Source organism: Malania oleifera, chromosome 9, assembly GCF_029873635.1.
Source record: "Malania oleifera isolate guangnan ecotype guangnan chromosome 9, ASM2987363v1, whole genome shotgun sequence".
Classification (NCBI taxonomy): Eukaryota; Viridiplantae; Streptophyta; class Magnoliopsida; order Santalales; family Ximeniaceae; genus Malania; species Malania oleifera.
Genome location: NC_080425.1, coordinates 13,012,710 through 13,035,170, shown reverse-complemented (window position 1 = coordinate 13,035,170; position 22,461 = coordinate 13,012,710). Strand labels below are relative to the sequence as shown.

General features: G+C 37.1%; 1 protein-coding gene across 3 annotated transcripts in view; it reads left to right on the top strand.

Moving 5' to 3' along the window:
• Positions 1-22,461, top strand: part of LOC131164885 (plastid lipid-associated protein 3, chloroplastic) — a 43,152-nt gene that overhangs the window by 3,343 nt on the left and 17,348 nt on the right. For all 3 annotated transcript variants that reach the window (XM_058122415.1, XM_058122418.1, XM_058122416.1), the window contains exons 2-3: positions 7,383-7,578; positions 8,120-8,442. In XM_058122415.1, coding sequence (XP_057978398.1) covers positions 7,383-7,578; positions 8,120-8,431 — 508 coding nt within the window. In that variant the 3' untranslated portion in view covers positions 8,432-8,442. The remainder of the gene's footprint in view (positions 1-7,382; positions 7,579-8,119; positions 8,443-22,461) is intronic.

The following is a 22,461-nucleotide window of genomic DNA, read 5'->3' as shown; positions in this document are numbered from 1 at the left end:
GTTTATGGATCTTTTTCAACATTTAATATATTTGTAGGGGGATGCACAAAGTTTTCCATTATTACTAGTCAACTCTATTTATGCTGAATAGAGGGCTGTATTTTTTTGCAGATATTCTTTTCTTGTGATGAAAATTTGTGTTACTTGTCTTAATTTTACTGCTTTTAATGAAAAATATTGCTGCTGTGCCTTAGGGTGAAGTTCAAATAAAAGAAGAGATTGATTAGGAGTAACACATGGAATCCCTAAGCATTGTGGTGGGATTGGCTTTTTTTTTATTTTATTTTATTTTATTTTATAAAATTTACGAGGAAAACAAAGAAATTTATTTTGGGAAGATACGAAAAGGAGGACAAGGCATCCTCTAAGATAACATAAACACAAAAAGGAAACAAAAATATTGAGACTGAAACAATGTTAGAAAGCTAATAAAGCGATGATCTCCAATTGCTCTGCATGTCACCGAATGACATCCCTATTGAAAACCAGTGTTAGAGCACCAAACTGGAGGAAGAAAGACCACCCTTCTCGAAATCAGACTTCCAAGAGTTTTTGAGCCCTTGAAGATTCTTGCATTGTGTTCTATCCAAATACATAAATTGTTGCAAAAATTTCATTCTTACAAAGGGCCTTCGTCTTCTCCTTCCTAAAACCCTGAGTCACAAGAGAAATAGGCTCTCCAAAGAAGGGCAAGTGCACTGTCCCCCAAAAATTCCGAACAAGTACTTCCAAATACCCCATGAATTAAGAATGGCGAAAAATAACTGTGAGCTAGCCAGTTCAATCCTTTTTGCATTTCTCCAAAGCAGATCAAACTAGATTGAATTGTTTCTTGTGTGCTCAATTAAGTTGTAACAATTTGGATTCTTTTTGGAGGGTGCTCCTCATGTGTTAGAAACCCCTACTATGGATTTTGGGGGAGGGGGATTCCCATTTTGAAAACTGAAGAAAGAGACCACTTTGATGAGAGCTCTAGTCCTTTTTTGGAAGGGTCAAGATACAGGTGTTAAGGGGAATGGTATTTTACCAACACCTATTAATATAGGAAAGAAACATAAATAAGAAATAGAATTGAGAGAGGGTGAGGGATAGAGAGAAGAAGAGAAGAATGGGGGAGAAGAAGAGAGATGAGAGAAGAAAGGTTGCTGTGCAGGACAGAATAGAATAACAGAGACAGAAATTGAAGGCAGAGCTGCGAATTAGAGAAGAGCAGAAAGAGAGAGAGAGTAGACGGAACAGAATAGAGAAGGAAGGAGGAAGTACAAGAAGGAAGAAAAAGGGAGAGAGAATCCTGGATATGTGTGTGTGTGCGTGAGAGAGAGAGAGAGAGAGAGAGAGAGAGAGAGAGAGAGAGAGAGAGGGGGGGGGGGGAACAGTGCAATTTTTGAATTCAAATTTGATAACTGTATAATACAATACAAGCAAAATATCTACACGCACAACAAACAACAATCACAATCCAAGCCTTATGTCCCACTAGGTGGGTCACTACATGAATCCTTTTTTGCCAATTTAAATGATTGTGAGCAATTTCTTCTGACAGGCTATTAAATTTTCTCTCACAATCTCATTCAAGCTATTTTAGATCTACCCGTCTTCTCTATTGTTACTAACAATAACTAACTCACTCCTCCTCCCTAGTGCATTATTTGACTTATGTTGCAAGTCCTCAAACTATCTATGCCGTCCCTCCTTTATCTTATCTTCTACAAGGGCTATGCCTAACCCACCACGAATATGTTTATTCCTTAATTTATCTTTTGACATTATACCAGTCATCTACCTTAGCATTCTCATTTTGTCAACTTTTACTTTTTGGTTATGTTGTTTCTTGCCTACCTAACATTCTAATCCATATAGCATAGCTGGTCTTATATCCATCCTTTAAAATTTTCTTTTAATTTCAAGGGTATTCTATGACCTCACAATACACTTGGAACACTTCTTTTCCCAACTTGATTTGATGTATAACATTTTCTTTGATTTCTGCTTCAGCTTGCATAATAATCCCAACTAAAGCAAATAATAACAAGATAACCCAAAAATAATAATAACAAGATAACCCAAAAATAAACCTTAATTAACTAAACTTCTAAAATAACCAGAAACTTTCCTAAACTAAATTATAAATCTTGGCCACAACATAAACATCTAAAGCTCTCCACTGGTCGTTCTCTATCAAACTCCCCTTGGTAGAGAAAACTCGAACTTGATTTCTGAGATGGCATAGCAGCTTTAACTCCATGAGTGGGAACAAAATCAAACATGTAGGCAAAGCGAGGAGGCATGAAGGCTGCACTGGAGAGTATGTAGAAGATTCTCCAACTACAAGTAGCATAGAAGGCTGCACTGTCCTTTGATAAAATAACAAGTCCTCCAAACAAGAAATTAATTTAATTTCCCAATCTATTGGCAACTTGACTAAATGTGCATTGGGTCCATGTTCTATAATGATAGAGACTTGGTCAAAGACGATGTGGAGGGAGAAGATGTGAGGATGGTCACACAAATTTATTGGATGGAGGAGGCATATTCTTAAGGGGGTTCTCTGCCTTAGGACCCATGATTAAAGAATTTTCAACAAACTCTAGAGCTACCAATTGTTCCTTATTCTTTGCGTTTGAGATGGAAACTTGAGGTTAGAGAGCAAGTTCTATGATAAACATATTTGTCCTAGCAGTTGGCATCTCATCTTGAAGTTCATTACAAGTCTCAACAACCAAGATTGCTGACAATTCAAGGTCAATCTTTGTCCTTGAGTCTCCAACAGTGTCTAGGGTCACTAAAGACAAGTATAAGGCCTTATTTTGAGAAGAGTTGTGACTATGTCCATAGAAGAATAAAAAAATTGTAATAATATGCAAATCATTTATATAGTCATGATATTCAATTATGCAACAATTGCATGGACACTTCTGACATTTAATTGTTCATCATCAACAATTTGGGTTTTCTCTTGTTCATCATGGGAGGGTCTAGGACTACCTTGTGACCATTGAGAAATTGATCAAGACTAATGAAACTTTTTTAAGATAGGAAGTGGTATTATGGATTGGTAGCTGGAGAAATCTGTCAGCTTTCAAAGACTTGTGGTAAGCCTCAGATATAGTGGTGGGACATTAAAATAATGTGCTTTCTGATTTCATCTCTCAAGGCCTCAACCCTTTTTTGAACATAATCACCACTGTAGGTTCCTCATTAAGAGCACACTGATAGATGAGCTCTTTGAATTTAAGATAATACTTGGTGACACTAGAAGAAAGTTGCCTAAGACCACAATTGGTCCAGTAATTGCTTCCTATAAGAATGTGGGGCATACTTTTCTCTTAAACACATCTCATTTCAGACCACATAATAACTGGAATTCCTCCACAATGGTATTTCCTCCTTTCAACTTTTTGCCAATATTGCTTTTCTAAACCAAAAAATTTTGATTTAGCTAAGTGGATACTTTTTTGGTCACACAATTTATTCCACTTAAAAGAACTTTCCATGTCCTCCAACCAATCTTGGGAAAAAATGAGGACCTAAACAACTACCAAAATCAGGACGACACCTAATTTTTATCAATTTTTGAGAATTTCCAACTAGGTGGGAAATAGATATGTAGAATTGGCTCGTCATTTTTTTCTTTTTCCTGGAGAGCAAGTACGGACCAATGCAATTCAAATAAAGTACCAAAATCGGTAAGCATTATTCAATCAATTTCTATGGAGTCTAAGTAGTGTAAGTTCATATAATGTTACCAAAAGGTCCTTATGCTTTGCAGCCGTTAGAGATTCTTCAATTATTACCCTCTGATTTCTTGTTGATGCTCCTAGAAAATTCCCTAACAAACCTGAAATAGGGTGGTGTTAGTGCAAGATGTTGCTCTGAAATGTCAAAGGTACAACAGCAGCCCAATTTCTTGCAAAATGTTACCTAAAATGTGCTTCAAAAACATGATCAGACAGTTTTCTTTCAAACAACTTCAAAATCTCCAGATGAAAAACCAAAATATTGTGGCTGGAATTGAAATATCATGCTGCAAATCGAAATTTCATGTTCTGGAAGTTGCTCAAGGTGCTGGTAGCTTGAATTAATCCTCCAAAATATTTGTCAAGTACTTGAAGTTAGATCTTAACACAGGACAATCTGCAGAAGTGGGGGCTGACCACTGTCAACAGGTGCTCCCTTTGCATGGCTGATGCGGAATCAATTGAGAATATCCTCCTTCAATGCCCCTGTACCAGAGGCCTTTGGGATATGGCTCTAACCATGAATGGACAAAGGTGGTTTACTGCCTGCTCAGTGAGAAGGGGGGGTGGGGAAGGGGAGCTTTGGGCATGGAAAGGGATTTGGGCAACCAAGGAGAAGAGAGAGGCTTTGCCTCTCATCCCTCTTGCAATTTTCTCTTGTGTTTGGAAAGAAAGAAACAAGGGAGTGTTCAAAAAATCTCTTATGCTGCTTCAGACCAGTAAAGAGCAGTGGATTGCTGCAGTTTCCAGCTGGCATAGTAGGATTGTAGTGAATGACCATAATGCAATTTTAGTTTTTTTGTGACATCCTGCAGGAGGGATGAGTATATTCAGGGTTGGCATCCCGTTGATGTCCTTCTAATAAAGTCCGATCAGAAAAAAAAAGCATCAAAATCTCGCAAAGGAGAACAAATTTGTCAGTCAATCTCACAATAGTGCAATTGGGCCTAAATTTGACTGCTCTCCAAAACTCTGAAATTTGCATTGGCAGTCTTGAGATTCTATAGTATTGGGCAAAATATCTCAAAGCCAAGCCAAAATATTGCAAAAATTGCACAGTATCATGGTTAAACACTTAAAACTCAATTTCTCACGATTTTGGGATATGCAGAAGAGTCTCACAGTTTCTTCCACGTGTGTTGCTGGTGCGTGGGGTGCATATGCCGCCAGCGAGGCTCCTTCTGTGATGATCTTATGGATTATAACAGAGCGAGGGGTGGTAAAGTGGAGGTCCAGGAAATGTAGAGTTTTGAAGGGTAGTATGGGAGATGTTTTTATGGCACGTGGGCCGACAGCCCTGGTTGGATGAAAGTGAAATTGCAGGGGAAGGCCTTTCCGCGCCCCCGCCCGGGGCGGGGGGGGGGGGGGTGTCATGAAGTGATGCTGCCTGTAAACTGGTGTTCAAAATTGAGGAGCATGATGTAATTTTCTGGGAAAGTTGCAGATGATGAACAGTGCTTCAAGCCTCCAAATTCCTTAATCTGTGCGCAAATTGCTGAAATTCTCTTGTTTGAAGCAATATGGGCAGAAATTGGAAGTTAGTTGTAGTTATTTTGGTGGTTGAGGTATGAATTTTGGATGATTATTTGGAGGAGATGATAATGGACAGTTGCGGATGAAAGATGGGAAGATTTTGGGTGAATTGAATTTACTCTGATACCAAATTGATGTAGCGCAGAAACTGAAATCAGAAATGGAGAGAATTAAGAGAGATCTAGTAGAGAGAGGATAAATTATTAGGTTAAGCAGCCTAACTACATCATGTTTTAGACAACCAATCACATTATGGGATTTAAAATAATTTTGAATAAAAAATTAACCATTTAATTTCAATCCTAAGGTCAATCAAGTACAAAAGATATAATTGGTTATCTAAAACATGACATGGTTAGGCTTCCTAACAATGTCATGAAGAAAGGAAGAGGAAAAGAAAGAAGAAGAAGAGAAGAGAATCCTGGACAAAAGAGGGGGAGGGAAAATACTGGAAGTTCTGAATTCAAATATGAAGAGGAGAGAAACCTGGACAAGAGAGGGGGAGGGAAAACACTGGAAGTTCTGAATTCAAATCTGCTAACTCTTATACAATTCAAGCAAAGTATTTATACACCCAAAAATACAACTAAAACCCACATAATTGTAAAATAACCCCAACTAAAAAAAAATAATTAGTCAATAACTTGAAAATACTTAATACACAAAATAAACTTACATCAATTAAGCTTCTAAAACAACCAGAAAATTTCCCAAGCTAAAATAAAAATCTAGGCTACAATATGAACATATTAAGCTCTCCATTGGTAGTTCTTTGTTCTCCATCACCTATTTATTAGAGTACAAGGTGAATGAAGAAGACATTGAGGTCCAATAACTTCGGATAAAATGAGTTTGAGTTGAGTTTTCTTAGAGGTCAGAAGAATAAATGGATTGGGGCACGAGTAAGAAGAAGGGGCAAAGAGAATTGAATGATTTCCTTGCTACATTAACAATGATGCGATGGTTTGAGAAAGGGCTTTTTTATTTTTTATTTTTATTTTTTTATTTTTTATTTTTATAATAACTGTTTGGCATTTAATCTATGTTAAAGCTTGATATACATTGTCAGCTCACGATCTAATAACTTAAGCTTTTAGGTAAAGTGATAATCTAATATTGTATCAAAGCTATGATTGCTAGGTCCTAGGTTCTAGTCTTGTTGCCCATTCCCTGTAATGGGTATTGTTTATTGTTGTTTATCACCCTACGTGCAATAGGGCTGCACGTGTGGGGGGAGTGTCAAGGCTTGATATACATTGTTAGCCCACAACTTAACTGCTTAAGCTTTTAGGTAAAGTAGTAATCTAACAATATAAATATGTGTTGTTTTCTGATTTAACCCTCTAAATATATGTCTCTATTGGGTGTTGTGTTTTTTGTCATTTTCATTTTTCATATGGGATAAAAATAGAAAGGAGACCTATGAATTTTCCCACTTGACAAATAAGACATGGGAACATGTTTGATTCGGTCAGACCAATTTGACAAAAATTAGGTGCTGCAATCAAATGTTTTGATGTTTGACCGGTTTACTAGTATAATGAATAGGTTGAGATGTAGCCTCTATTTAGAGGCCATTGAGATGCCCATTTAGTAAAATTTCTTTTTCTATTACACAAATATGTTGAAATGTTTCCAAGAAATGCTTATAATTTTTTATGCTCTTTTCTAAAGAACATTTCTCTATTTTTTCTCATTTATTGTTTGTTTTGGTAGAATTAGTTTTGATTTTTGGTGTTAGTGATCAGTAGATATCTTTTAAAGTGTTGTACATGCTTGTATTTAATGAACAAATTTCTGGCTCATGTGAATATAAAAAGCGAGTTTTATGAATTGTTTGTTGTATTTTTAATTCATTTTATCTTTTGGACAAGTCATAACTCAAGCTTTCATTTTATTATTTAATTATGCAGAGTGATATGTGTGTGTAAACATCAATATGCATTTTTACCCCAAAATATGAGTTTTCCATTGTTTCCAATTTGGATATCTGGAAATGAATATAACAAGAACTTGGTTGGAAAATATATGAAATAGTTTACTGAGAAGGTAGTCTCTTTATGTATAATTAGTTTGAGCACTTGATCCTGATTTTGCTTTGTAATGAATCAGGTATACAGCATTTTCTGAGCTGTTGCCAATTCTAGCAGCTGGCACTACACCTTTGTTGAAGGTTGAAAAAATATCTCAAGCAATAAACACCGGCAGCCTCACCATAGAGAACTCTGCTTCCCTGTCCAGTCCTTTCCTAACTTTTTCCTTCAGTGCATCAGCTGCTTTTGAAGTTCGAACTCCTTCAAGAATTCAGGTAATTTAAGACCTCACTTTTTTTTAACACATAATGACAACTATAAAGGATGAGAAAGGATCATGGCCAGATGACCACAATATTGCAAGCAACCACATGGTGTGTTTACTGTTTTTTAAATCAGATCTTTCTAGAATGATGTCTAATTTTCTCTTTCTATTGTGTTTTTTTAGTCTTATTTGGGGGTGGGCGTGTGGGGGGAGGATGAAGAAATGGAATTTAGAGAATATTTTCACTGCCCAGGGTATTTTTGAAGCAAGGAACATGTTGCTAATGAATGAGGAAAAAATTTATGAGTGAATATGCATGTGGACTAAAGTAGATGAATGTTGAAATTACATCCCTGTCATGAGAGAAACATGTGGTAACTTCTCTACGATGACATAGTCCGTATTGGTGGATTTCTCCAAGCAAGAGTCCCTTGTTATGCAAGAAAACAAAACTAGTAGTTGTAGTTTTGGAGTTGTTTCAGAAATTTAGAGAACATCATCACAACAAGATACGGTGACTGAACTCTCACTCATACTGAATATGTGTTCAGGTTCAATTTAAAGAAGGGACATTGCAACCTCCAGTGATAAAGTCAAATGTTGATCTGCCAGAAACTGTGGATGTCTTTGGGCAGAAAATAACATTAACCCCTGTGCAGCAATCTCTCAACCCTCTGCTGTCTTCTCTCACAAGTCTATCGCGTGCCATTTCTGGTCAGCCTCCTCTTAAAATTCCCATCCCAGGCAATCGGACTCAGTCTTGGCTTCTTATTTCATTCCTTGACAAGGATCTTCGGATCTCGAGAGGGGATGGCGGCCTTTTCGTGCTTGTTAAAGAAGGAAGTCGACTTCTAGATCAGTAGCCACTGGCCAGGTACATTATCAAGTGACTTGTCATACTTAGGGGCACATGTGTAGTTATACATCACAGATCTGTGTATTGTTTGTCTTGTACTTTTATGCTTTCCTAAATGGTTTTTCCTCTCCTCTTGCTTATAAATGTTCTGTGGATCACCAAGAGGCTGAGAAAGAAAAAGTAATTAAAACAAAATTATGAAACATCCTGTTCAACCCCAATTCCCAAATGGTTTGGAATTCCAAAATTTCCAAAAAAATTCCTTTATAGTTTAATGGAGGATTAGGCAATTTTTGCCCATCCACTGTCACCCCATATGGAAATCATTAGGGAAAGAAAAGAAAAACACAAAGGAATTCTCTTTTTCATGTTTGGTTACTAAGGAGTGAGGAAGAAATTAAAAATTATACAAAATCGATGAAAACAAAATTTGATTTTACAAATCCTTAACATATGATATTTTTTGTTAATTTTTAATTATATTATAATCAGTTCATATTTTTTATAGTACTTGGTATGGAGAGAATACATTAGAAAATAAATTTACTTATTTTTCTTTCTTTTTATTTTCTCCAAACAAATCCTTCATCTGAACAGTTTCTATATGTTGCTCTTTTGCTTTGGAATAATTCCAGGGTGTTGGGCTTTGGGCAGTGAGAAAATCATAATGACCTAACTAGTTGGCATGATAACAAGCCAAACCCTAACTAAATCTCGGGGTTTTCTTTAGGAAAACTTGAACAATGAACTACCTCTGGTTGCCCGTAAATTGATGTTAAAAATTATGAGAATGAAAATGAAAAATTGGAAGTGAAAATCAGATTTTGGAATAAATAAAATTGAAATTAGAATCATAAAAAAACTTTTAATCTTAATAATATTTGGTATAGATAGAAAATGTAGCAGAAAATGATTTTTCTTTTTCAAAAAAATTCCTTTTCTCTCTTTCCTTAATAGAATTCTTGATCCAAGCTGATCTTAAATAAGTATTGTGTAATGGCACTTCACATTAAATGAAAATCTTAAAAGTATAGTTTTAAATCATGGTGACAGTAGGTAAAATAGCAAGAAAATTTTGAAAATGCAGATTTGCCACTTATTTATAAGAGAATGGCAAACAAAAATGAAAAATAATACCAAACAGTTCTTTAAGTTTGGACAAAGAATGGGATCCTGATAAAGATGCAATGAAGTAATGGGTAAATACCGTATAGTAGGGAGGAGAATCTGTTGTGAATGCATAAAAGCATTTGATGCTTCCATTAGATACACCCCTTAGTAGAATTATTAGTATATTTTCTTATCTACCTCCATTTTATTTAGGGCTGCAGTTGCCATTTCAGTGCCAGTGTGCCATTCCTCATGTACCTACCTGCCATAAAGTAAAATTCCAACCAAACCCATTCCCTGTTTCTTAAAGTCGAGTCAAATAAAATATGCATGTGCTCTGTTTAATTGAAATTGAAACCCACCCCACATTCGTTTTGAGTTGAAAGAGGCTTAAATTATTAAATGGGGGATGGAGTAGGACAGCACCGCCATCCACCTCCCACCTACTTTTGAATGAAATGAAACACACTTCTTCGCAACTCATTCCCATCTCCACTCCTCTCCCTCTCTCCAACCTGTCTGCCAGTGCCAGCCAGCCCATCCCACTCCTTCAATTCTTCTTCTTCTTCTTCTTCTTCTTCTTCTTCTTCTTCTCTCAAAAGTACTCTCTCAGAGGATGTCCTAAGTTTGATAAGTATGAAAAGAAAAATCATACGTTCAATATCGGATGAAATTTAATTGGCGTTGGGATGTTATTACCAAGTAGTAAGTTGTCTTGGTTGTCAATTTTGATGTTGCTTTTTAGCATGAATGTGTCAAATCTTTGTAGAACAGATTGACTATCCTATTAGCTAGTTTGAAGAAGAATACTAAGCAAGCGGGTGCAGTATGTTAGTTACATGCCTTGTGGCATTTAGGTGTATTTCACTAAAATCAGTGAGTTTTTTATAACTAGCAAAAGAGTTAACAGTGTGATTGCTAGGAGAGAGATGAGGGAATTAAGGGAGAGGAAGTGTGGAAAGGAAGAAATCTTCATTTTAGCAAAGGAAGACAATTTTAGTTTTACGTCTCTCCATGGAGTTAGGGTTTCGGGGAAGATGGTTTCGTTCTTCCTCACATAGAAGTAAAATGAAGCATTGCTTGAGCACTGTTACTTCAAGGTAAATAATCTACACACCCTCTAACAAGACTTGGCAATAGAAGTAAAAAGGAAGCATTGCTTGAGCCACTCAAGCAGATGAATTCAGACATGCCATTTTTCTATTCAAAGAAACACCATTGAGACAATTATGAGTTGTTTTTATAATGCTGAATGGCTATTTATGCAATGTGAATTATTTTGTCTCAAGGCTATGAATGTTTGATCCTCTCAAAGTAATCACTCTTCTTCCCTTTTTCGATTTCTACCACTCTCGCCTTGTCAAAACTTTAAAATTACTAATGGTACTTTACGTTAATTTTTAAAAATATTCAATTATAATTTGATCCTTTTAACTCTCATTTTTATTTTTTGACTTTTACTAACCGGTTATAGGGAAAAAAGAAAGAGAGAGAGAGAGCAAAAGAACTCAGATCTGTTATGTAAAATCAGAACTGATGCTAAATTGAAGTAAATCTTGCGTAATTGAATAAACAAAGAAAAGGAATTAACTGTTTGAAAGAATTAAAAGAAGAAAACACATATTTACGTGGTTCAACCAATGTGGCCTACATCCACGGTGAGAACCAGACAGAAGAACCTTTATTGAAGAATCCAATTAGTTTTGAGATTACAAGCATACCATCTCACAGTCACAACTTCTCTCAGTTTCAAGAAGAACTCTGCTCTTGGTGTTTTCTTTCGCTTTCAATCTTTTTCTCTAATCTTTCTATTGTCAGGAATAATTCATCACCATAAATGGATTTTAACAAACAACCAACATTATATACAACATGTTGACTTTGGTGCAATCCTAAGAGAAGGGAGGGGAGTGAATTAATATTTTAAAAATTAATCCGTTAGATCAATCAACAGTATTACACAAACCTCAGGTCAATTTAGTGCAGATAAAATAAATCAATGTATATTCAGTAGAAATTAAACTGCACAAGTAATCTAATTAAGCATGCATAATAAAGTTGTAAGGAGAGATGATACCAGATATGTTATCGAGATTCGGTAAAATGCCTACGTCCCCGCCTTGGTTCACAAGTACAAAGATTACACTAGGGTTCACTTCATAGGTGGAGCGGTACCTAAATACAATCAGGCCAATTAGCACAGGACTGATCTCAACCTTTATAACCAATCCTTCCGGACTGGATTATCGCCCCCTCAGGCCATGCCTGAAATACAACAGAATCACAATATAATTTGCATACAAATATTATACTTCTCAATCAAACAGATTTGCACCAGTAATAATCAAAGCACACAAATAATGTATGAATAATAAGCTCAATGGTGTATATGTGCAATCAACACTCAAAGTAAAGATTATCTCAAATTTAAGCACAAGAGTGTATCTACAAGCTAAAAATCTCAATCACAGTTTTAGGGTTTCAAAGATTTGTACCAAGAGTAATATGAATATCTCAAAAATATTTTCTCAATATCAAAGCACAAAGAGCTATTCAAATCTAAGCTTGTAAAATGATTTTTGCACACACAAAAATATGAGCTAAGGTGTCTTGCAATATGAGTGCAAAGACCCACAAGGTCTAAGTTTTCCCACTCAAAATATTTATTAAATTAAATTTGGAGTGAAAACTAAGCTCAACCCTCAATCCAAAAATCAATAATGCAATGAACAAATGAGGGTTTTTAGCAATAACACACTCACAAAGTTAGATTTCTCAAAGGAATGGTAGTATATGAGTTTACAGGGCTTGTATGAGAAGATAGGGCTTAGGAAATTTCAGAGGATTTTTTGTTTAATCAATGTGCTAATTAGATCCTAATACAAGCAAATAAACCCCTATATATAAAGAAGGTTAAAATTAAGCCATTGGGGATACACAAGGAATTATTAAATTTGTTTTTAAAATGTTTAAGAATTTTAACCCTATTTAACTTAAAATAACCATGGTAAAAATTAAGACAACTCGAGAGTTTCGAGCGCTTGACCCTTGATTCGGTCGCCCAAACAGACACAATAGGAAAAATGTCTTTTCAAGGTTCGGGTGCCTGAATAAGGGTTCAATTTGTTGGGTTGAGGCGATTTTCCAAAAGATCGCGGTTCGGTCGCTTGGTATCAAGTTCGGTTTACCGAACTTGAACATTTGGTAGTTCGGGGCAGTTTTGAATGTGAGAGTTCGGGTTGCCGAGTTGGTAGAGAAAGTAAGAATGGACATTCGGTTGATCGAGGACGGTGGTGCCCTTTTCAGTTTGGTTGCTTGAAGTCTAGTAAACTGTTTGACCTTTCAACGGTTTGGTCGCTTGAGGCAATTTAACTTGCTTAGTTCGGTCGCCCGAAACTCTTGTGATTTAGCCTTTTAAGTTCTGATTTAATTCAGTTGATTCCCCTAATGTTATATGTGATCTTGGGGACTATTTTACGTGCAAGTGTAAGGACCTAGGGTCATTCTAAGGTCTTTGAACTTATTAATTCCTACATGCATGATATGCAGTAAATATTACAGACCTTTCATATTTTACTATTACAGACCCGAATTGAATATAATATTAATTACAATGAATGAATCTTCAGGATCTTTATTCTTTAAGTCTTCATATGTCATCAAGTAATCTTACTAATATAAACCTACACATAGACTTGATAGACATTAAATATCTCATAATCAAAACCGGGTTTGACCTATAAGGTCAACACAACACACATCTCCTAACTAACCCAAGAAGTGCAACAAAAATCTGCCACCTATAACTTGCAATTAACTGTTGCCTTATCCTCCCAGATCCAACCTATAACTGACAATTGCAAGTTGTTTGTTTAGTCATGTGTGTGTTAAAATAATTGGCACTTATCATTACAAATCTCCACCTTTTCAACATTTTAAACCTTCACCCTGTTCTCCTTCTCCTAACTAGTCTCACTTGCCTCTTCATGAGGCTTAGCAGCTCCTTTAATTTATCAAGTCCAGACAATGTCTGAACTTAAATGCTGGCAGTGACTTGGTCATCATATCAGATGGATTTTCCTCAGTTGGAACCTTCACAACCTCGATTTCTCCAGCTACTATTATGTCCCTTACAAAATGAAGCTGAATGTCAATGTGCTTTGACCTCTTATGGAACACCTGATTCTTAGCAAGGTGAATTGTGCTTTGGTTATCACAATGGATAGTCTTATTACCTTGGCACATACCTAGCTCATGAGATATTCCCCTCAGCCATATAGCTTCCTTAATTATCTCATTCATCGCAATATATTCTGCTTCAGTAGTAGATAAAACAACTACATATTGGAGAGTTGCTTTCCAACTCATAGCTCCTCCAAATACAGTAAATACAAACCCAGTCAGTGACTTTCTTGTGTTGACATTTCCTGCATAGTCAGAGTCTACAAAGCCTTGAATCTCCCTTCCATGCTTCTCATTCCCTTCATATCTCAGTCCCATACACTTAGTACCAGTAAGGTGTTTATTTGATAGCATGCCAATGTGGCTTGTCTGGATTGCTCATAAACATACTGACCACACTTACTGAATAGGCCAGCTCTGGTCTAGAACAAACCATAGCATATATGATGCTTCCCACCATGCTAGCATATGGAATTTTTGTCATAAATTCCTTATCTCCTTTTGTCTTAGGTGCTTATGTGATTGACAGTTTGAAGTACTATCCTATGGAATTTTTAACCATCTTCAACTAATCCATGCCAAATCTACTAAGAACTTTAGTGATGTAGGACTTTTGAGATAAAGATAGTAGCTTCTTACTTCCATCCCTCTCAATCTACATTCCCAGAAATTTTTGTGCAGGGCCGAGTTCTTTCATTTCAAATTTTGACTTTAACATGCCTTTGACTTGTTCAATCTTTCTTCTATCTTTACAAGCAACAAGCATGTCATCTACATACAGCAGTAGGTAGACCATTTCCCCTTCATCTTGCTTGAAATAAACACAGCTATCATAACTACTTCTCTTGAAACCAATTTTAATCATGTGGACATCAAACCTTTTATACCACTGCCTAGGTGACTGCTTAAGTCCATACAGTGATTTATTCAGGAGACATACCTGATTAGTGTTGGTTTCATCCACAAATCCTTCAGGAGGTTGCATGTAAATGACTTCTTCAAGTTCTCCATGTAGAAAAGATGTTTTGACATCTAATTTTTCCATTTCCAAGTCTTGGTTAGCAAAAAAAGCAAGTAGAAGTCTAATGGAACTGTGCTTAACTACCGGGGAGAAAATTTCATTATAATCTATTCCCTCAGTTTGAGTAAAGCCCTTTGCTACTAATCTAGCCTTGTACCTCGGACCCTCAACCCTTGGAATGCCTTCTTTCTTCTTGTAGATCCACCTAAACCCAACTAGCTTATATTTTTCTAGTGTAGGAACCAACTGCCAGGTATGGTTTTTCTTCAAGGATTCTAGATCCTCTTGCATAGCTAGGATCCATTTGTCTGCCTCCTTGCTATTGATTGCTTCTTGATAAGTTCTTGGCTCCATGTCAATTATTTCTTCAGCAATTGACAGAGCAAAAGCATTGAGTTCAGCTTGCTCATATCTTTGTGGTACTCTTTGTCTGTCTCTTATCAGAACATAGGAATCAGCTCCACCTGCTTGGAGATTTTGACTTTCTGAGCTTGTTTGCTCTTCTATCCCTCCTTGGCTTGCTTCCCCTTCTACATCAGTTTGCTCAACCTGATGTTGCAGAGATTTCTCTGACTGCTCCACCTTAAGCTACAATCTGTCCAAGCCTAAGTCTTTGTTATGATCTTACTTGCTTTCTATTTGATTTCCAGCTATTTGAAACTTATTAAAAGTAACATCTCGGCTAATCAAACACTGCTTTTTACCTGGACCATCAATCCATAGTTTGTATCCCTTCACACCTCTAGGGTATCCCACAAATATACACTTTAAAACTCTAGGATCTAACTTGTCCGTTTTTTGAGTGAACATAGGCCACACAACCAAACACCCGCAAATGGCCATACTTAGCTGGTTTTCCTGACCATAATTCTTGTGGAGCTTTGAACCCTATAGTAGAAGAAGGGCTTCTATTGATTATGTGTACTGCTGTATTTGCAGCCTCTACCCAAAAAGATTTTGACAGACCTGAGTTAGATAGCATATGTAACGACCTGAAAAAATATAAAATAATAATAGTATTTTAATAATAAAGATGGAGGAAAATGGAAACATGAATAGAAGGAGGCAGTAGACTTTGTCGACGAATGCGGAGCGTTCGTCAACATCGTACTTTTGAAAAATACCCCAATAAATTTATTAGGGTCTCGTCAACGAATACAAGGGATTTGTCGACGAGGGTACAACAGGACCTCATCGACGAGGGTGAGCTTCGTCTACAGGAAAATACCGAGAGGGGTTTTAGGCCATCTGAAATTTGTCGACGAGGACGTAAGGTTCGTCGACGAAATTACTAAAAGACTCGTTGACGAGATGACGTGACTTGTCGATGAAGGCCGCAGTATAAATAGTGTTTAACTCGAATTTTTACACAGAAATTTTAGCCGAAACCCTCTCTCTCTCTCTCTCTCTCTCTCTCTCTCTCTCTCTCTCTCTCTCTCCTCTACGACTTTTCCTCCTTCTTTCTTCAATTTTAGCCCCGTCAGTCGCCGGATCGACCATTTGAGGCCACCACGACACTCCTAGTGGAGTTCTCTGTAAGTCTGCTGGAGCGGATCGTCGGTGGAATGAAGTTGGAATTCATCCCAAATCTAGGGTAAGACCTTTTATTTGGAATTTGACTTTCAAACAGTTGTAGGAAATGCTATAGACATAGATATAGTGATGTTTTATTATGAGATTTATGCTTTTCAGGGTGTTGAGTGGAGAACCCTGCATGTGTTGGACCCATTATAGTGAGGGATTTTTAGCAGGAAATAGGTAAGGGAAATATGCTATGCTAGGTTATTTGAGTATATTTTTAGTATAGAATTATAAATGTTCCACAAGAGTATTGTTTAAAGCATAGATTTATACAGTTTATCAAATATGATTAATATGTTTTAAAAATACTGTGTGGCTTGAGAATATAGATATAGTACATAAATATGTTTTACAGTATTTTCTTGTGTTATGTTTTACAGAATATACAGACAGTGGCTATATTTTATAGTAATTACAGAATACCATGATTATATAGTTGATACAGATACAATTTATAATACCATGACATATAGTTTTACAGTTTATTACAGAAACACAGGTGATATAGATACAGTTTTCTACAGCGTCATGGTTTATACAGTTATTACAGAATCATGGTAAAACAAATAGTAGTATATATAGAGATGTATTATATAGTATCAGACCCTGTTGGACCATACAGTTTACAGTGTGACAACCCGAATAAAAATGATATTTAAAATAATAAAGAGAAAGAGAATTAGAGGCCTCGTCAACGAACACAGGGGATTCGTTGACGAGGGCATAAGAGGGCCTCATCGATGAAGCCAAATTTCGTCGACGAGGAAATACCAAGAGAGGTTTTTGAGCAAACTGAATTTCATCGACGAGGAGTGGATTTCGTCAACGAAATTATTGAAGGACTCGTCGACGAGATGACGAGGCTCGTCGACGAATCCAGCCTTATAAATATCAAAAATCCTGATTTTAACCTCAAAATTAAGCAAACTCTCTCCCTATCTCTCCTCCATTAGGTTCTCTCTCTCTCTCTCTCTCTTTGATTTCGGACCGGATTTACGCCGGTTTGACAATTTGAAGCCACCACGACGCTCCTAGGGAAGTTCTTTCCAAATCTGCCGAAAAGGATCGTTGGTAAAAGCAAGTTGGAATTCATCCCTGAGTTGAGGTAAGACTTTTTAAGCTAAATTTGGTTTTGCGGTAATTATCGAAAATGATAAACACGTGAAAATAATGAAGTTTAATATTGGGAGTTTTTATTTTCAAGGTATTGATTAGGAAGCCCTATGGGTGTGAGACTAAAGTTTATAGAGACTTTTCTCAGTAGTTAGGTAAGGGAATAAACTAAAGTAGTTATTTTTATGCAAATTATTATTATTTATGAGAAAAATTATTTTCTGAAAAACATGTATTATATCTATAGATTACGAAGGAATGCACGTTTGAGAAAAATATTACTACTATGTTGAAATGTATATATGTATGAGATGTCAAAAACTTTGGTTTTAGAATACAATGTATGATTTTATACAGTAAATATGTGGCATGAATATTATTTTACGTGGAAAAATATCATGAAATGACAATGATATGAATGAAATATGTTTTGAGAAATTATAAAAGAATACAGTACATTATGATGTTGAATAAACATGATGAATTGATTATTTTCATAATGATATCCATATATGAAATGATTTCGGCGCGAGGTCGTGTTTATGTATGATTTTGGCGCGATGTTGTAGTTATGTATGATTTCGGAGCGAGACCTTATTTATGTATGATTTTGGTGCGAGGCCGTATTTGTGAGACGATCGGCACGATGCCATATTTATGAAATGTCCGGCATGAGGCCTTATTTATGAAATTATGAAAGATGTTATATTGTCATGTATTATATGTTATCAAAACCCGGATGTTACTTTAGTTTAGCTCAGGAGTACGGTACCGTAGCTTATAGATAAGATATTTATGATCAGATTAGTGCTAACCACCCCACGAGGGGGTGGGAGATGAATAGTCGATGTGGCTTTCAGTAGAGTGTGGACATCCACCTAACAGTCCGGACTAGGGTGTGGAGGGCCCATCGTACTTACAGACATATTTGACTCGGCAGTGGTCGGCTAGCCATTGTCGGGTCCCGCCTTCGGGTTGCACAACCAGTCATGGGGGGTAATACATGACATTAGCTAACTATTCATCCTAGGTATGTTTTCAGTATTATTAGTTATAACATATGTTTTATGTACGATATGACTTATTAGCAAATATGAAAGCATGTGATTATTCAGTACGATATGATGAACGTTTATAGAAATATGAAATGTACTGTATATGTATAATTGCCTTAAATGTTCATGCTGCCACATAGATGTATTTAGTTTATTTTCCCTTATTGAGAAGTGTCTCATCCTTGAACATTAAATGATTTTCAAGAAACCCTGAGAGACCAGCGGGTCAAAGCCGTCGTTGAGTGAGTTGAGCTTCCCTACTAGAAGGGTAAGCGCTGATCTAGGATCAGGGGATTTTTGTTATATGATCCTAATGTTATTTTGATATTTTTGGAGGATGTATATAAATATAGTATTTTGATGATGCAGTAAACTCTGATACTATATTTTATGGTTGGATGATTGAGATTTTATACTTGCTGCTGCTTAAGTTTTCGCTATGATTGACAAGTGTCCTCGTTACCCATGGGTTCGGATTGACTTTTCTATACATCATGTTACATTTTATATTAAGGAATTTGAGGTCGTTACATACAGAGCACGGTACCGTAGCTACATACGGTTTATAGAGTGCAACCACCTATTCAGATAATACGTGATATAAAGTTCGATCGCATAGATGCCACGAATGGACATGTTCCCAATCAGATATGGGTTGAGGAGGGCTGATCAGATTATGGAGTATAGTGATTTATTCCTGATTGGGCAGACATGGTAAATCTCGCCTACGGGCCGCACAACCTTGTCATGAAGGGTTAAATAATGATACACGGTTATCCATAGGGAAGTTTACAGTTATTATTATGTTTATACAGTTTTTACAGAAATAGAAAATATATATATGTATATTAGTAATATTTTGAGTAGAAACCTAAAGTACAGAAATGTTAAGCAATAGGTAAAGGATGAAGATTTATATTACCGGTAATGTACTTTACAGATTCAGTGATACATGACTATATAGTGATAGATTTTCATAGTATTGTAACCTATTTGCCACACACTAGCAATATCATATTTCTTCTTACTGAGCATTGGCTCATCCTAATTAATTTAACATTTTTCAGGTAACCCAACTAGGCGAGCAGACTAGGCTCACAAATAGAGGGGCTACTGTACTGCCCTGTCAATAGATAGTGAGTATGTTTTTAGAGTATTTTTGTATAGCCCCAACCTAGTTTCGGGTATCTTAGGGAACAGTTGTACAAGTATATTTTGGGAAACAAATTAACACTCTAGTATTATATATAATTACGTATGGTTATGTTTATTTGATTTCTACTTCTTACTGCTTAGGTTGATGATTGAGTTCAATCCAGTGTGGTATCAGAGCATGCTAAATGTTATAGTATATATATAAAAAAGAAAAAAAATATTTAAATAGCAGGTTGTTATAATTTGGTATTAGAGCCTAGGTTGTTAGGTTCTGTAGACTTTAGAGTGCAGCAGGAGTAATACCAGAGTATAAGAAAAGGATTTGAGGATTGTTCTGTTGTCTGGATATAGGATTTCCATAGTGGTTTCTGTGTTTTTCTTAGGGTGACGATTTCAGGAAAATCATAGTAAACTATTGCTGAGTCGTGTGTCTAGGTGATAGAACTGAATATTGAATTAAGGTCAGGAAAGGTAATTAATTTTGAATTGGTACATGATAGGTCCGTATAGGAAATAAAGTGCTTAAGTGTGTTTCTTGTTTTCAGGATGGACCTAGGAAGCAGTGACACGAATGCTGGGGAGGATAGGCCGGGACCTTCCAGCATAGGTGGAGGAGATACAAATGTTGTATTGCGTAGCGTCACTCAGCAGGTGATGGCTGAGATGTCTAGGAGTTCTGAGGAGCATAGCTGTTTAATCGAGCAGTTCACGTGGATGAAGTCCCCATCTTTTACTAGAGGAGATGACCCGATTGTAGCTGAGAATTGGGTCTAGGATATCAAAGAGACATTGGCGGTGCTACCATGTTCGGATGAGCAAAAGGTAGCATTTGCAGCATTTAAGTTGACAAGGGAGGCGAAGCGCTGGTGGAGAGCAGCGCGACTGATAGAGAAACAGAGGCCGGTTCCAGTTCTAGTGACATGGGACCGATTCAAGGAGCTGTTCTTCGAGCGGTATTTCCCTACTATCATACGGAGTGCGAAAGCAGTAGAGTTTATGCATATGGTGTAGGGGCAGATGACTATATCCTAGCATGCGACTCGATTTATCGAGTTGTCGCGTTTTACTCCACATTTAGTACTTGATGAAGAGAAAAAGGTAAGGAATTTTAAGGAGGGATTAAAGCAGAATTTGTTTGAGTAGGTGATTGGCTTTAGAGCTCAGATATTTACGGAGGTTGTAGATAGAGCTGTAGTTATTGAGAGTGGTATACAAAGGGGTGTAGCAGCTCAGAGTTAGAGGAAGAGATCTGCGCCTCAGGGTTTTCAGGCTGGCTCTAGTAGGGGTCCATGAAGAGGAGATCGCGATAGGGGAGACTAGAGGCAGATAGCGGGACCTCGGGGAAATCAGAGTGCGCCGATCGTCCCAGTATGTTAGACGTGTGGGAGACGTCATCCGGGGAAGTACCGGGTAAGGAGCAATGTATGCTATCGATGTGGGAGACTCAGCCACATGGCGTGTGCATGCTTAGGTCCGCCAGACTCAGTCTCAGCTCCCAGGCCTTATCGGGGAGGATATCAGGAAGCTCGGGGAGAATATTAGGCGCCTTGTGGTGGCCAGTAGAAGAATATGGCCCCAGCGAGAGTATATGCTCTAACACCGAGTGATGCAGAGGCTGCTATGGATATGGTGACAGGTACATTTACTGTTTTATTTCATTCCGTTATTGTCTTATTTGATTCATGTGCCACTCATTCTTTTGTCTCTACATCCTATGTTAAATTATCTGAGAGTGATACCCAATCATTAGATATAGCGCTGTCAGTAGCTACACCATCAGGGTAAGTGATCAGATGTCAGAGGGTACTTAGAGGCTATCCGATAGAAATTCAGGGGAAAGTGTTACCAGCTGACTTGATTGTATTTGATATGTGTGGGTTTGATATAATACTGGGTATGGACTTGTTGGCTTCCAATCATGCCAGTATTGACTGTCATAAGAAAGAAGTAATTTTCAGACCCCCTGGAGAGTAGGAATTCAGATTCGTTGGTTCGCGGGTACATGTTCCATCGCAGCTGGTGTCAGCTGTGTAGGCGAGTGAGTTACTCTTGGACGAAGGTCAGGGGTTTATAGCATTTGTGAAAGAAGTATCTGAAAACGAATTGAAGATTGATAGTACCCAAGTAGTACGAGAATTTCTAGATGTTTTTCCAAAGGAGTTACCTAGATTGCCTCCTGTGCACGAGGTGAATTTTCCTATAGATTTACCTCTAGAGACTGCGCCGATTTCTAAGATTCCCTATCGTATGGTTCCAGCTGAATCGAGAGAATTAAAGGAATAGTTGCAAGACTTGCTGGACAAGGGGTTTATATGACCCAGTGTGTCGTCGTGGGGAGCTCCAGTATTGTTTGTAAAGAAGAAAGACGGGTCCATGAGGATGTGTATTGATTATAGGAAGATAAACAAGGTTACTATTAAGAATAAATATCCTTTATCCCGTATCAACGATTTGTTTTACTCAGCTCCAGGGTACACGAGTATATTCTAAGATTGACATCAGATCAGGGTATCATCAAGTGAGAGTAAAAGCAGAGGATGTCGCAAAGATAGCCTTCAAGATCAGGTATGGGTACTACAAGTTCCTCGTTATGCTATTTGGTCTGACGAATGCCCCTACTGTGTTCATGGACTTGATGAACGGAGTTTTCCACTAGTATTTAGATCAGTTTGTAGTAGTTTTCATTGATGATATACTGGTGTACTCGAGGAGTTTTGAGAATCATGAGGTGCATTTGAGGCAGGTGCTCCAGACACCTAGAGAGGAGAAGCTCTATGCCAAGTTTAGTAAGTGTGTGTTCTGACTTGAGAAGGTAACATT